The sequence below is a fragment of the Calliphora vicina genome, chromosome 3, assembly GCF_958450345.1.
Source record: "Calliphora vicina chromosome 3, idCalVici1.1, whole genome shotgun sequence".
NCBI lineage: Eukaryota > Metazoa > Arthropoda > Insecta > Diptera > Calliphoridae > Calliphora > Calliphora vicina.
Genome location: NC_088782.1, coordinates 125157481 through 125174335, shown reverse-complemented (window position 1 = coordinate 125174335; position 16855 = coordinate 125157481). Strand labels below are relative to the sequence as shown.

At 29.1% G+C, this 16855-nt stretch overlaps 1 protein-coding gene across 1 annotated transcript; it reads left to right on the top strand.

Annotated features, from left to right (window-relative positions):
* Positions 1 to 2291: 2291 nt before the first annotated feature.
* LOC135955745 (uncharacterized) lies at positions 2292 to 16186 on the top strand. The gene is made up of 16 exons (XM_065506103.1): positions 2292 to 2337; positions 2395 to 2639; positions 6997 to 7153; positions 7208 to 7588; positions 7646 to 7754; positions 7816 to 8220; positions 8294 to 8399; positions 8453 to 8970; positions 12035 to 12108; positions 12172 to 12419; positions 14164 to 14320; positions 14379 to 14765; positions 14827 to 14935; positions 14996 to 15394; positions 15459 to 15570; positions 15626 to 16186. The coding sequence occupies exons 1-16, from the start codon at positions 2292 to 2294 to the stop codon at positions 16184 to 16186; spliced, it is 4014 nt and encodes a 1337-aa protein (XP_065362175.1).
* The last annotated feature ends 669 nt before the right edge of the window (positions 16187 to 16855 follow it).

Here is a 16855-nt window from a genome sequence, read left to right as displayed (position 1 = left end):
TAAAGCTGGACAGTGAAAAAAAATTATTTTATGAAAAATTATTTAGAGCAGAAATTGCATAAAAATTGTAACAGCCAGATCATACTTAATCATCCGTGTTTTATGTTCATGAGAATGTTAAGAGATGGCAAAAAAAAATAGTGATAAATTCTTGGTGCAAATGAACAAGACTTTACTTAATTAATTTAAAGCAATGTTGAAGAGATACAAAAATCTTGCAAAGTTTCAACGTCAAACTACTGCAGCTAAATCGCTGCTAATTCATGTTCCGTTCTGTTCCAGTTCTGTTCCAGTTCTGTTCCAGTTCTGTTCCAGTTCTGTTCTAGTTCTGTTCTAGTTCTGTTCTAGTTCTGTTCTAGTTCTGTTCTAGTTCTGTTCTAGTTCTGTTCTAGTTCTGTTCTAGTTCTGTTCTAGTTCTGTTCTAGTTCTGTTCTAGTTCTGTTCTAGTTCTGTTCTAGTTCTGTTCTAGTTCTGTTCTAGTTCTGTTCTAGTTCTGTTCTAGTTCTGTTCTAGTTCTGTTCTAGTTCTGTTCCCTTCCTTTTCTGTTTTATATCTCATTACTTTCTTGAAATCTAGAAAGAAAATCATTTCGTCTGCTTTTTGTCCTGACTAAAATGATTAAATGTCAAAAAATAATTCTTCTCTTTTTTTGTTCCTACTTGCCTTTTGTAGCCACAAAAGGAAAAGTGCAATGTTGAGCTTAAATCACATTTTTCTTTGAAAAAAAAAAAATAAGCAAAACCCAAACAATAACGTCATCATTTTATTGCAAATTTTTCGACACACCAAACTAAATCTACATAATAATAGCTGAATATCTAGAGTGGAGTGCATATAATAGCCTTAAGATTTTTCTTAAAACCAGCAGTTTTTTTTAGATGTGTTTAACTAAGGATGGTAAAAATCTTTAGCTGTAACTGCCATAAATCCAAATTTAGTTTCTTTTCATTTCATTAAGTTTTCTCTTACAATTCATTTCAGTTTATTTTTCCACCTTCAGTTGTGGTTGCTTTGCTGTGAATAAAAAAAAAGTATTTTTTTTTCGTGTGTTATAAATGTATATTTGAAAGACTAGTTTGTTTTGCTGAGTAAAAGTAGTTAAATTCTTTTATTTTTCTTATGTTTAAATTTTTTCTGATTTTCTTCGTTTGCTGGCAGTATAAATTTGCATATGCTTTTTAGGGATTTTTTTTTTCATATAACGAGGAAAATCACTGCATAATTTATGAAAAAAAAAGTTTTTTTTTTGAACACAAACAAATGCTTTTCTTAACAGCTTAAAGATGGCAGCATTTGTTATAATGAATTTTTGAAAATTATAAAGAAATTGTATTACTGCAATTGAAATTACAAATGTCTATATTTTTCATGTGTAACCATATTAAGCTGGGGGAGTCGATATAGCTATGTCCGTCCTTAAATTCATATATGACTGATACATCAATATATCTGTTATAAAACAGGTTCGTCTAAATATTTTTACTTTTTTTATTATGGTTAACTTACACTAAATATTGATTAAAACCATGTGGCTGCTATAAAGTGGCGTATACATTTATAGAATTTTCTTTGCGTTGCAAGCAAGGTCATTGGTAATTATCTAATTGTTCTTGTTATTTATTTATTTAGTTATTATAATAAATAAATTTAAAATGTATTTAAATCAAACAAAGACGTTTAGCAATTGCACGCTTGTCATATTTCCTTTAGGCAATACATGGCATTTTTTACTACGACTGCAGACCATCAAGTTGCTCACAATTATAAATATATTCTTTAGCTACATGTTTCTAACATCAAATAACAATTTATTAAATTTAAACCCACTTTGTTTTCCATCAATCTGGTAACAGAAAATATGATTTCTTTACAGAACATATATTTTCCTAAATCCGTAAGTCTCTGTGTGTGTAAAACATGCTCAACTCCAAGATACTCAAAAGAAATTAACTGGCTGTACTCACAAATATTTAGCATTGTCCTAAGTAGTTGGGTATTGAAAATCAGCTAAATCGGTTTAGTTCCAAAGAAATTATGGATCCTAATGTGAGACAATCTCTTCAGAAAAAAATTTGTATAATTCCAAGAGAAGGGTATGTAACATTCGTCTTAACCATCATTTTAATCATAGAATTCATTAATAAGATTTAATAAATAATACATTAATATTAAATAAAATTAATCATTGCGTGTTTTCTATAACAATATAATTCTAAATTGCTCGAACTTTAGCAAAAAATTTCGCTTTATGGAAAAATGTCCACTATAACTTTTTACTCTATCTTGGAAACATGCTACCATCGGCAAATTATTGGCCAGTTTTAATCAATATTTTAAGTAAGTAAAAATTTATTGCATAAATTTATTTTATTCTAAACATTCTAATATTTTTAGTACAAAAATATTTGTCTCACTTGACCACCACCTGTATTTTGTGGCATGCCGACTTTGATGTGATCTTAGAGGCCAACAGCAACTATAATGTTTTAATGCAAATTACACCAAAGGATTTAAATGCATCTTTTTCCCGGGATATTTATAATTTTACGCAGCAAGATGAACATTATAATAGCAATCAGGTGTATTATACGGATTTGGTAAAGAAATATACAGCGGCCATTACGGATACTTATTGTGAGGTTTGTATGGGTTTTAGAGTGATATATTCGGCTGTGCCGAATCTTATATACCCTTCACCAAATTATACGTAAAAATTGTAAATATTTTTATTTAAACAAAATTAAAACTTTTTTAAATAGTTTTCAAAATTTTTTTAAAAAAGTTTTTTTTATTTTTTTGGAAAAAAATAATTTATGCCAAAAAACTTTTTATTATTAAAAAAATATTTTTCCCGATTTTAACCCATTGAAACAAAATTAAATTTTTTTTAGTTCTCAAATTTTTTTTTAATTTTTTTTAAAAAAGTTTTTTTTTAAATTTTTAAATTTTTTTTTTTTTTTTAATTTTTTAAATTTTTTTGGAAAAAAAGAATTTGTGACAAAAAAATTTTTTATTAAAAAAAAATTCGGGTTAAAAAATATTTTTCCCTATTTTAATTTCATATTTTCCTAATTTTTTTTAAAAAAGTTTTTTTTATTTTTTTTTTTTAATTTTTAAAATTTTAAAAAAAAATTTTTGGAAAAAAAGAATTTGTGACAAAAAATTTTTTTTATTAAAAAAAAATTCGGGTTAAAAAATATTTTTCCCGATTTTGACCCATTGTAGGTCCAAATTATTATATCCCTATATACATCGTTGCAATGGACTTTGAAATATCTATCATTAGATATCCATATTGTCTATATTAATGACTAGTAAGTAATCCAGATATAGATAACAAATAGGGCAAAAATCGAGGTTGTCCCGGTTTTTCCTTATATCTCAGCCATTTGTGGACCGATTTTCTCGATTTTAAAAATAGCAACCGAATCGGGTGTATAGCTGATATATTGATATACGAATAAGGTGGTTAGTTATTTGAGAGCTACGGAAAGTTGATTTCAACACACAGACGGCCTTGGATATATTGACTGAAATTTTATGGGGTCGGCAATGAAAAATGTAGAAATTTCAAACGGAATGACAAACCTATATCTTCACTTGCCACTCATGGTGAAGGTGAATAAAGAGCAATGGAAAAATCAGTACGTATACGTTATATTTTCTAACAATTTAATTAAATATTAAGTATACGTTCAGGTAAAAGTAAATTACACACGGCAAAAAAATCGAAAAAATTAGAGGCTTTTTAAACCACTACACAATTTTTGAGTATTTTTGGTTCCAGTAGTACAAAGATAGTCTAAATTTAAAATTCCAAAGAGATTTTTTTTTAAAAAAAATTTAAGTAAAATTGTGATTTTTTTATAAGTTTCTCCACTTAATTCATGATTACTCAAAACCCGCTGGCCCGATATTATTAAAGTAAACTTAAAAAAAATTAGATTAACATAACCTTTAATCCATTTATATATTACCTTTCAATCTACTCAGTAGTTTCGGAGTTATAATAACCAATTCAAGCAAAAAATATATTTTTTTAAGTGAAAATAGCAAATTTTTGTTTTTCAAAAAATCATAAAAAATCGAAAACGGCAGAAATTGTTCAGCGTTATAGCTTTATCGCAAAGCCACATGAAATGAGAACAAAATGAGATATCGATCTTAAAAATGTATGTATTATTTTCGAATTTATTTACAATTAAGTGATTTGGCTCATTTTCACAAAATTTTTTTTTTATATAAAATTGACTATTCAGTGTTCTTCTTTTGAATGATTGAATTTTGAAAACATTTTCTCCTTACTATGTACAATTTTTTACATATATATATTGCGTTTCAATCAGCTCAGTAGTTTCGGAGTTAGAATAACAAATTCAAGCAAAAACCAATTTTTTTTTTAAAAAAATCATGAAAAATATAAAACGGCAGAAATTGTTCAGATTTATTGCTTTATTGCAAAGCCACATATAATAGCAACAAAATGAGATATCGATCTTAAAAATTTATGGATTATTTTGGAATTTATTTACAATTAAGTGATTTGGCTCATTTTCACAAAATTTTAATTTTTATGTGGGATATACTTAAAATTGAGTAGTTAATGTTCTTGTTTTGAATGATTGAATTTTTAGAACATTTTCCCCATGCTATGTTTAAAGTTCCACATATATAATGCGTTTCAATCAGCTCAGTAGTTTCGGAGTTATAATAACAAATTTAAGCAAAAAATATATTTTTTAAGTGAAAATAAAAATTTTTTTTTTTAAAAAAAAATCATGAAAAATCGAAAACGGCAGAAATTGTTCAGCGTTATTGCTTTATCGCAAAGCCACATGTAATGAGAACAAAATGAGATATCGCTCATGAAAATTGATGAATTCTTTTCGAATTTATTTACAATTAAGGGATTTGGCTCATTTTCACAAAATTTTATTTAATTTATTTGTTTATTATAAAATTGAGTAGTTAATGTTCTTGTTTTGAACAATTGAATTATGAAAACTTTTTCCCCTTGCTGTGTACAAATTTCCACACATATACTGCGTTTTAATCGTTTCAGTAGTTTCGGAGTTATAATAACAAATTGTAGCAAAAAATATATTTTTTACGTGAAAATAAAAAAATGTTTGTTTTAAAAAAATCATGAAAAATCGAAAACGGCAGAAATTGTTCAGCATTATTACTTTATCGCAAAGCCACATGTAATGAGAAGAAAATGAGGTATCGGTCATGAAAATTGATAAATTCTTTTCGAATTTATTCATAATTAAGTGATTTAGCTCATTTTCACAAAATTTTAATTTTTATGTGGGATATACATAAAATTGAGTAGTTAATGTTCTTGTTTTGAATGATTGAATTTTTAAAACATTGTCCCCATGCTATGTTTAAAGTTTCACATATATAATGCGTTTCAATCAGCTCAGTAGTTTCGGAGTTATAATAACAAATTGTAGCAAAAAATATATTTTTTACGTGAAAATAAAAAATTTGTTTTTTTTTAAAAAAATCATGAAAAATCGAAAACGGAAGAAATTGTTCAGCATTATTGCTTTATCGCAAAGCCACATGTAATGAGAACAAAATGAGATATCGCTCTTAAAAATTTATGGATTATTTTCGGATTTATTCACAATTAAGTGATTTGGCTCATTTTCACAAAAAAAAATTTTTTTTGTTTGATTTAAAACTGAGTAGTTAGTGTTCTTCTTTTGAAAGACTGAATTTTAACGACTTTTTCCCCTTGCTGTGTACAAATTTTTACATATATATTTCGTTTCAATCGGCTCAGTAGTTTCGGAGTTATAATAACAAATTCAAGCAAAAAATTATTTTTTTTTTGTGAAAATAGCTAATTTTTTTGTTTTAAAAAAATCATGAAAAATCGAAAACGGAAGAAATTGTTCAGCACTATTGCTTTATCGCAAAGCCACATGTAATGAGAACAAAATGAGATATCGATCTTAAAAGTTTATGGATTATTTTCGAATTTATTTACAATTAAGTGATTTGGCTCATTTTCCCAAATTTTTTTTTTTTTTATATAAAATTGACTATTCAGTGTTCCTCTTTTGAATGATTGAATTTTTAAAACATTTTCCCCATGCTATGTTTAAAGTTTTACATATATATTGCATTTCAATTAGCTCAGTAGTTTCGGAGTTATAATAACAAATTCAAGCAAAAAATTATTTTTTTTTTTTGTGAAAATAGCTAATTTTTTTGTTTTAAAAAAATCATAAAAAATCGAAAACGGAAGAAATTGTTCAGCATTATTACTTTATCACAAAGCCACATGTAATGAGAACAAAATGAAATATCGCTCTTACAAATTTATGGATTATTTTCGAATTTATTTACAATTAAGTGATTTGGCTCATTTTCACAAAATTTTTGTTTTTTTTTGTTTGATATAAAATTGACTATTTAGTGTTCTTATTTTGAATGATTGAATTTTGAAAACATTTTCCCCTTGCTGTGTACAAATTTTCACATATATATTGCGTTTTAATTGTTTCAGTAGTTTCGGAATTATAATAACAAATTGTAGCAAAAAATATATTTTTTACATGGAAATAAAAAAATTTTTTGTTTTAAAAAAATCATGAAAAATCTAAAACGGCAGAAATTGTTCAGCATTATTGCTTTATCGCAAAGCCACATATAATAGCAACAAAATGAGATATCCATCATAAATATCGATTGATTATTTTCGACTTTATTCACAATTAAGTGAATTCGCTCATTTTCAGAAAATTCTATGTGCTTTTTTTTGAGTGTAAATTTTACATGAGTTTTGTTATTGTAATAAAAATTGTCACATAAAGCTTCGATAGAAGAGAGTGGAAAACTTCAAAAGAAGAGTTGGCAAGTGCCAGCAAAGCCTAGAGATTCGTTCTAAATTTGATTTAATTTAAATCTTGCATACATTTAGGGGCATCAAAATTGTTTAAATAAAAAAATTTTTCACTCTCATCTTTTCCTTATTTTCAGGGCTTTTTGGTCTTTCAAGATGATATTCCCTTATTTGCCGAGTCTTTTCGAAAAGCCAGCCTTTACGCCATATGGCGTTCAATGTACTCCAGATTCATATTTGTTTATGTCAAGGATCGGCAAGAGGAGGACTATTTTCAAGATATTTTATTCCAAAGTAAGTAGCTATTCTTCCCATTCTTATGCAATTAATTAAAATTTGTAATACCAGATCAAGCCAGTCTTTTGGTAGTGGAGGCAGACACTATGAATTCCTCGACATTCTCATTGAAAACCAACAAGTTTGTGGGTCCTAGAAGTGAACATCCTGAGGAAATGTTTTTACTATCCACCTTTGATGCAGTAAACAAAACCTTTTCTCCCGATATTGATTTATTTTCCACCGAAAGGCTGCTGGATTTAAAAGGCCGTGAGATTAGAGTGGCCTCTTTGGATTATCGTCCATTTGTGGCTGTGGACTTTAATCGTGCACCTTTGTACTATGACCAGGCAGAAGATAATCCCACACATTTGGTGCATGTAGATGGGGCCGAGACCCGGATTTGTCATACATTTTGTGAATTGTATAATTGTACCGTGCAGTTTGATACTTGTGAGTATGTAGCAGCAGGCAAATCTATAGGAATTTAATTTAATTTATAAAATTCAGCTGAAAAAGAGGAATGGGGCACTTCGTATGCCAATTTCACTGCTGATGGTCTTATTGGTTTGATAATGACTGGCAAGGTGGATATGACCTCTGGAGCTATATTTGCTTGGTGGGTTTTTGAACAGGAACTTCATTAGAAATTATTAAAATTTGATCTCTTTATACCATAGGATCACCGACTATGTCAACATAGATGTTACACATTTCTTGGGACGCTCTGGAGTCACCTGTTTAGTACCGGCCCCCAGACGTGTAGTTAGTTGGGATTTGCCTTTGAAACCGTTTAAACTGACCCTCTGGGCTGTTATTATGGATGTGTTAGTCGTTGAAAGTGTAAGTCTGCTTTTGGCACGACAATTTGAACAGACTATGGAATATCCCGAGAACAATAACCCCTGGATGGCAAGTTCTATGTTTGGCTTTATATCGGCCTTTAAGTTATTTTTAAGCCAGGGCACCGATTATCTGGTGCAAGGCGATACTTTGAAAGTCATACTGTTTGCCTGCTATATGATGGATATAATAATAACCAGTGTCTATGGTGGGGGCTTGTCCTCCATATTAACCATGCCCATGTAAAGTTTAATATTTGAAATATGAAATTATTAACTTTAATTTAAATCCTTTTATTTGTTTTTAAATTTTCAGTTTGGAAGAGGCCGCCGATTCAGTGGAGAGAATGTATACTCACAACTTGAAATGGGCTGCTACTTCTTATGTCTGGGTAGAGTCCATAGCTCATGTGGATGATGATGTTAGTTATATACAATTATTTATTAAAGTTTGCTAAGTTTATTTTCCTTACAGCCCATTATCATGCGCCTTTTATCCAATTTCAAAACCTATAAATTTGAAGATGTCCGCGAAATGGCCAAAACCGAGAACATGGGCTTTGCCGTGGAACGTTTAGAGTTTGGTCATTTCGGTAACTTTGATTTCATAACACCCGAGTCTATAAATCGTTTAAAACTCGCTTTGGATGATATTTACTTTGGCTACACCGTGGCCATGGTTAGCCGCCTATGGGCTCATTTACCCATCTACAATGATCTAATATTGGCCTGGCACTCCTCGGGTTTTGATAAGATTTGGGAGTGGCGAATTACCGCCGACTTTCTCAATGTTAATGAGCAAAATCAAGTGATTGCCTCCAGGAATTTTAATTTTGATACGGGTCCCGTTAAACTGGGTATGAGCAATTTTGGTGGCATGATTTTGTTGTGGCTGCTGGGCATGGGTGTCAGTGTGCTGGTGTTTGGCGGAGAGCTGTTGGCCTATAAAATGATTCAGAAGAAATTAAAAGAGAAACAAGCCGAGGATGACATGTATAATCGTAGATTCAGTGTACAGGAGATTTTTTAAAATTTTTTTATTGTAGTTTTTGATTAGTAGATTTTGTTTAATTAATAATGCTTATAATAACAATATTTTGCTTTTTTAAACAGTTTTTTCATAACACAACTCATTAAATAAAAATAATTTTATGCAAAAAAGTAACTTAATCAAATATAATTTGTACAAATTTATCATAATTGTCTCATTATGTCTATGGATGTTATTGGTTATAAGTTGGGGACGGACTGTCAAGCATTGCATGCTTCAAAAAAATCATAATTAATAATAATAAAAACAAAATTAAACTTTAAAATACAAATTTTAAATATTTTTAGGTAAACAAAATTAAAAAAAAAAAATTCTTTTCAAAATTTTTTAAAATATAAAAAAAAAAAAAATTTTTTTTTAAATTTTTTTTTAAATTTATTAGTGAAAAACTGGATTTGTTTTGTTAAAAAAATTCGGGTTAAAAAATATTTTAACCGATTTTGACCCGTTGTAGGTCCAACTTAAATTTTTTTTTTTAAATTTATTAATGAAAAAAATGTTTTTTTTTAAATTTTAAAAATTTTTTTTTTTAAATTTATTAGTAAAAAAAATTTATGACAAAAAAATTTTTTTTCTTAAAAAAAAATTCGGGTTAAAAAATATTTTTCCCGATTTTGACCCATTGTAGGTCCAACTTTACTTTCTTATATACATAATCTAAAAAATTTTTTTTAAATTTTTGAAATTTATTAGTGAAAAAAAATGTATGACAAAAAAAATTTTTTTTTTTTAAAAAAATTCGGGTCAAAAATCTTTTTTAACGATTTTGACCCATTGTAGGTCCAAATTACTAGGGTCTTTTATACCTCATCTAAAAAAAAATTTGTTTAATTTTTAAATTTATTGTGAACATTTTTTTTTTTTAATTTATTAGTGAAAAAAATGTATGACAAAAAAATTTTTTTTGTTAAAAAAAAATTCGGATTAAAAAATATTTTTCCCGATTTTGACCCATTGTAGGTCCAAATTACTATGGTCTTATATACGTCGTTGCAAATGTCTTTGAAATATCTATCATTAGATATCCATATTGTCTATATTAATGTCTTAGTAATCGAGGTTGTCCTGGATTTTTCCTCATATTGTGGACCGATTTTGCTGATTTTAAATAGCACAATTCTCGAAAGCATGTCTGATAGAATTATTTAAGATTTGGATCCCGAAGATATCTGGGATCTTCAGAAAATTGATTTCAACAGAGAGACGGACAGACAGACGGACATGGCTTAATCGACTCTGATATCTATAAGGATCCAGAATATATATACTTTATAGTGTCGGAAATGAAAAATGTAGAAATTACAATCTTATATATACCCTTCTCACGAAGGTGAAGGGTATAATAATTAAAACAAGTAAGAGAGCTATATTCGCCTGTGCCGAATCATATATACACTTCACCAAATCTAACTTTAAAATACAAATTTTAAATATTTTTAGGTAAATAAAATTTAAAAAAATTATTTTCAAAACTTTTTTAAAATTTAAAAAAAAAAATTTTAATTTTTTAAATTTATTAGTGAAATTTTTTTTTTTAAAATTTTTTCTTTTTTATTAGTGAAAAAATATTTATGACAAAACATTTTTTTTTGTTAAAAAAAATTCGGGTTAAAAATTATTTTTCCCGATTTTGACCCATTATAGGTCCCAATTACTAGTGTCATATATAGATCATCTAAACAATTTTTTTTTAATTTAAAATTTTTTTTTTTTTTAAATTTATTAGTGAAAAAAAATGTATGACAAAAATTTTTTTTTTATCAAAAAAAAATTCGGGTTAAAAAATATTTTTCCCGATTTTGACCCATTGTAGGTCTAAATTACTATGGTCTTATATACATCGTTGCAAAGGTCTTTGAACTATCATTAGATATCCATATTGTCTATATAAATGACTTAGTAATCCAGACATAGATAAAAAATAGACCAAAAATCGATGTTGTCCCGGTTTTTTCCTTATATCTCAGCCATTTGTGGACCGATTTTCTCGATTTTAAATGGCGACCGAGCCGGGAGAATTCCCGATATATTGACTTATCAATCATATTTGTAAATTATATGGGGGCTATGGAATGTTGATTTCAACATACAGACGGACAGACGGACATGGCTATATCGACTTCGCTATCTTTAACGATCCAGAATATATATACTTTGTGGGGTCGCAAATGAAAAATGTAGAAATTACAAACGGAATGACAAAGTTATAAAAAACCTTGCCACTCATGGCGAAGGGTATAATAAACGTTTAAAGTGACTACACTATATGTTACTTAAAGACAGTAAATTGATAATTGACTTTACGATAGGTTACATGGGATGTCAGTGTACTTAAGCAAAAAAGAAAATAAACTGTATGAGAATTATATTAACACAATTTATATAAAACCAGTTTGTAGGAATTACTCACAACAAAAAGTATAGTACAAAATAAATGTTTAAAGTGACAACACTCTAGATTACCTAGAGACACTTAAGTGACAATTGTCTTCACGCTAGATTACATGGAATATATAAAGTATCCAGTTGACTTATCTCTGTACTGCAAAGAACACATATATAAGAACAATGATATGGGATTTTAACTAAATTCTAGGCATACTTATGTATGCAACAACTCGGTAGAATACTGATTCAAACACCAATCATGTTTCAATTTCATTCAGCAGGTATTAATTAAATTACTTTTTCAATTTATACTTTAAAACTATTACAATAATTGAAGAAATAACAAATTAAGGCTTTATTATTAAATTAATAAATCAATGACATTTAAATAGTGATTAGTTTTCAAAACTCATTATAAAATTCAAACAGATCTGGATAACCTACTTCTTGCATTCCAATGCATGCATGTCTTTGCTATTAAACCCATTTATTATTTATAATACAAAATTAATTTATAATTGCAAAATAAATAAAACCTCTTCCATTAAACAATAAATCAGAATATGTACAATAGTAATAAATAAACAAGCACGAACATGTTTCGTCACATTCTTTAAGAATTTTTCTAAGAAACAACAAGATGCAGCTGGTGGAAAACCAAAATCATTGGTCTACTGTAATCAATTTATTGGGTAAATAGTTTCATTAATAGATAAATAAGATCACTAAGCTTAATTAAATAAATATATTTGTAGTGCAACAATATTTTGTTAATTTAACAACAATATGTGTTTTGTGGTCTCAAAATTTCGATTTAAAGTTAACAACTTCTGCTGACAGCAGTACAGCAATAGTGCAAATAAATCCTTTGAAGTTAAGTGGAAGTTTTGGCAATGACATGTACAATTTTACGGCACGTGAGGAAAGGGATAATAAAAATAATGTTTTTTATGATGAATTGATAAAGAAATTAATAGCGGCCATAGAGCAAACACACTGTGAGGTAAGTTTTTAGTTTACTAAATTTTATAATATTTTTATACACTTCACAATGAGTGCCAAGTTTCCTTGTAATTTCCACATTTTTCATTTGCGACACCATAAAGTATATATAATCTGGATCGTTATAGATAAAGGAGTCAATATAGTCAAGTCCGTCTGTCCATCTGAATGTTAAAATCAATTTTCCGTAGCCCCCAAATAACTTACATACATGATTTATACATCAATATATCCGTTATAGATCCGGTTCGGTTGCTAGAAAATCGGCCCATAAATGGCTGTGATATAAGGAAAAAACCAAGACAACCTTGATTGTTGACCTCTTTTTGATCTATATCTGGATTACTAGTCAATAATATAGACAATGATAGATATTTCAAAGTCCATTGCAACGATGTATATAAAAATATAGTAAGTTGGACCTACAATGGATCAAAATCAGGAAAAATATTTTTTTACCCGAATTTTTTTTTTTTTTCTCATAAATTTTTTTCACTAATAAATTTAAAAATTTGTTTTTTAAAAATTAAAAAAATTTCAAAAAATAAATAGAAAACTAGAAAATTTTTAATTTTTTTAAAAAATAATTTTTTAAATATTCTTCTGACTATTTAAAATCGGCCCACAAATGGCTGAGATATAAGGAAAAAACCGGGACAATCTCAATTTTTAGCTTATTTTTGATCCATACCTGGATGGATTATTAAGTCATTAATATAGACAATATGGATATCTAATGATAGATATTTCAAAATCCATTGCAACGATGTATATACAGTAAGTCGAACCTGCAAAATGGAGTAAAATATTTTTAAACCGAATTTTTTTATCAGAAAAAAAATTGTTCATAAAATTTTTTTCCAGGATTTATTTTTATACCATTCACCTTTGTGAGATGGGTATATATAAGTTTGTCATTCCGTTTGTAATTTCCAGCAATATCTGGATCCTTATAGATAGTGGAGTCGATTAAACCATGTCCGTCTGTATGTTGAAATCAACTTTCCGACGCCCCCAAATAACTTACATACACGATTCATACATAAATATCTCCGGAATTATTCCGGCTCGGTTGCTATTTAAAATCGAGAAAATCGGTCCACAAATGGATGGAACAACCTCGATTTTTGACCTATATCTGGATTACTAAGTCATTAATATTGACAATATGGATATCTAATGATATCTAATCATAGTAAGTTGGACCTACTATGGGTGAATATCGGAAAAAATATTTTTTAACCCGAAAGTTTTTTTTTTCGCTAAATATTAAAAAAAATTTTAATTTAAAAAAAAAAATTAAAAACAATTTTTTTTCCAAAAAATAAAAAAATTAATTTTATTTACTTAAAAATAATTTGGTGAAGGGTATATAAGATTTGACACAGCCGACTTTAGCTCTCTTACTTGTTTTGTCATAAATTTTTCTTTCAGTAAAAAATTTTTAAATTTTTTTTTTTCAAATTTGAATTTTTTTTTTTCAAATTTGAAATTTTTTTTTCCAAATTTAAAAAAGTTTGAAAAATATTTTTTTGCTATAAAATTTGTTTCACTAATAAATTAAAAAAAAAAATGTTTTTAAAAAATTAAAAAAAATTTTGAAATAAAAATTAGAAAAAAAAAATTAAATTCTATTTACTTAAAAATATTTGAAATTTTTATTTTAAAGTATAATTTGGTGAAGGTTATACAAGATTCGTCACAGCCGAATATATCACTCTAACTTGTTTGAGTTCTATTTGCAGGGATTTTTAGCCTTTCAAGATGACATACCCAGATTTGCCCAGGCTTTTCCAAAAGCCAGTACTTATTCCATTTGGCGTTCTATGAACAATAGATTTTTATTTGCTTTTAGCAAACATCAGCAAAAGCAGCATTATTTCCAGGATTTATTTTTCAAAAGTAAGATCTATCCAACAATGTTTATATTTTTAACCAAATTAATAAATTCTTGTTTAAGGTCATATCAATATTTTGGTTCTTGAAGCTGACTACTTAAACTCTTCGGTATTTCACTTGAAAACTAATAAATTTGTGGGCTTCAGGCAACAACAGCCTGATAAATTGCTTAAATTAACCACATTCTATGCCTTGAATCGTACATTTATGCCGGCAATAGATTTATATGACAACAACTCTAACAAGTTAAGGAATCTCCAGGGTAGAGAGATAATTATTGGGGCATTCGACTATCGTCCTTTTGTGGCAGTTGATTTTAAACGCCTGCCTCAATACTACGACCAGGCGCCGGATAATCCCTTACATTTGGTTCATGTGGATGGTGCAGAGATTCGCATGTTTCATACGTTTTGTGAATTATATAATTGCACTGTACAATTTGATACTTGTGGGTATCATTTCATTTAAATTTCTGGTTGAATATTAAAGATTTTTATTATTTTTTTTAGCTGAAAAGGATGAATGGGGCTTGGGCTTTGACAACTACTCTGGCTATGGCTTAATTGGCAGGATTATAGAGGGTAAAATTCATGTGGCCATGGGAGCCATGTATGCCGTGTAAGTTTTTTAAAGCAGTTACTGTAAAAAAACTTTAATAATTGCTTTTCTCTACCTCAGTCATTCAGATTATGCCGCCATTGATATGACCACCTATGTAGGACGTTCGGGTGTTGTTTGCTTGGTGCCAGCTGCCTTACCTCAAACCAGCTGGTATTTGCCTTTGCGTCCCTTCAAACTAACACTCTGGTTGGCTGTTTTAGGTTGTTTGTGTTTGGAAACTATAGTGCTTTTCTTGGCCCGTAAAATTGAACCATCTGTAGCTAAAAACCCAGACTCCTGGTGGTCTTGCTTAGAATTTGGTTATACCACCAGTTTAAAATTATTTATAAATCAAAACTCCTCGTATATAGTAGAATCTCATACAGTGCGTACTTTATTGTTTGCTTGTTATACGATTGATATAATACTAACCAGTGTCTATGGGGGAGGTCTATCCTCAGTGTTGACTTTACCCACGTAAGTACTTAAGAATTCTAAAAAAAAAAACAAAAATTAAACAAACATTTTCTCAAATTTTCAGTTTTGGAGAAACTGCTGATTCTGTACACAAATTATACAAATACAATTTGCCTTGGTCGGGCAGTTCTTGGGCATGGTTGGAGTCCATAAATGGCAGTCATGAAGACAAGAATGTATGTTTTCCTCTATTTTAGCTTTCTCTATTTTAACAATTTACCTCTACTTTAGTCCCTTTACAAACGTCTGGTTGATAATTTCATACTGCACAGCATGGATGAAATGCGCTCAAAGGCTAAAACCGACAACATGGGCTTTGTTTTGGAACGCCTAACATTTGGTCATTTTGGTGGTGGTGATTTCATAACACCCGAAGCCTTGCAGCGCTTAAAGCTTATGGTAGATGAGATATACAGTCAATTTACGGTGGCTATGGTATCTCGTCTGTGGCCACATTTAGATAAATTTAATGATCTTTCTCTGCGTTGGCATTCTTCGGGCTTGGATAAATTTTGGGAATGGAAAAGTACAGCGAAATATTTGAATGTCAATGAACAAAATCAAGTGGAGGCTTCGAAACATATTAACTATGATTTGGGTCCGATAAAATTAAGTATCCAAAATTTTGCCGGTGTAATAGTGTTGTGGTTGGTGGGTATGATAATTAGTGTGGCGGCTTTTGGATCGGAGTTAGCTTGGTTTAGACTTTGTAAGAGGATGAAAGACAGCCTTATAAGGGCTAAAAAACGTGAGAAAATAATAATACAGAATGATTCCAAAAACTCGGATTAGAACTAAAGTTTTAACTTTTTTCTGTTCTAGTTCTGTTCTAGTTCTGTTCTAGTTCTGTTCTAGTTCTGTTCTAGTTCTGTTCTAGTTCTGTTCTAGTTCTGTTCTAGTTCTGTTCTAGTTCTGTTCTAGTTCTGTTCTAGTTCTGTTCTAGTTCTGTTCTAGTTCTGTTCTAGTTCTGTTCTAGTTCTGTTCTAGTTCTGTTCTAGTTCTGTTCTAGTTCTGTTCTAGTTCTGTTCTAGTTCTGTTCTAGTTCTGTTCTAGTTCTGTTCTAGTTCTGTTCTAGTTCTGTTCTAGTTCTGTTCTAGTTCTGTTCTAGTTCTGTTCTAGTTCTGTTCTAGTTCTGTTCTAGTTCTGTTCTAGTTCTGTTCTAGTTCTGTTCTAGTTCTGTTCTAGTTCTGTTCTAGTTCTGTTCTAGTTCTGTTCTAGTTCTGTTCTAGTTCTGTTCTAGTTCTGTTCTAGTTCTGTTCTAGTTCTGTTCTAGTTCTGTTCTGGTTCTGTTCTAGTTCTGTTCTAGTTCTGTTCTAGTTCTGTTCTAGTTCTGTTCTAGTTCAGTTCTAGTTCTGTTCTAGTTCTGTTCTAGTTCTGTTCTAGTTCTGTTCTAGTTCTGTTCTAGTTCTGTTCTAGTTCTGTTCTAGTTCTGTTCTAGTTCTGTTCTAGTTCTGTTCTAGT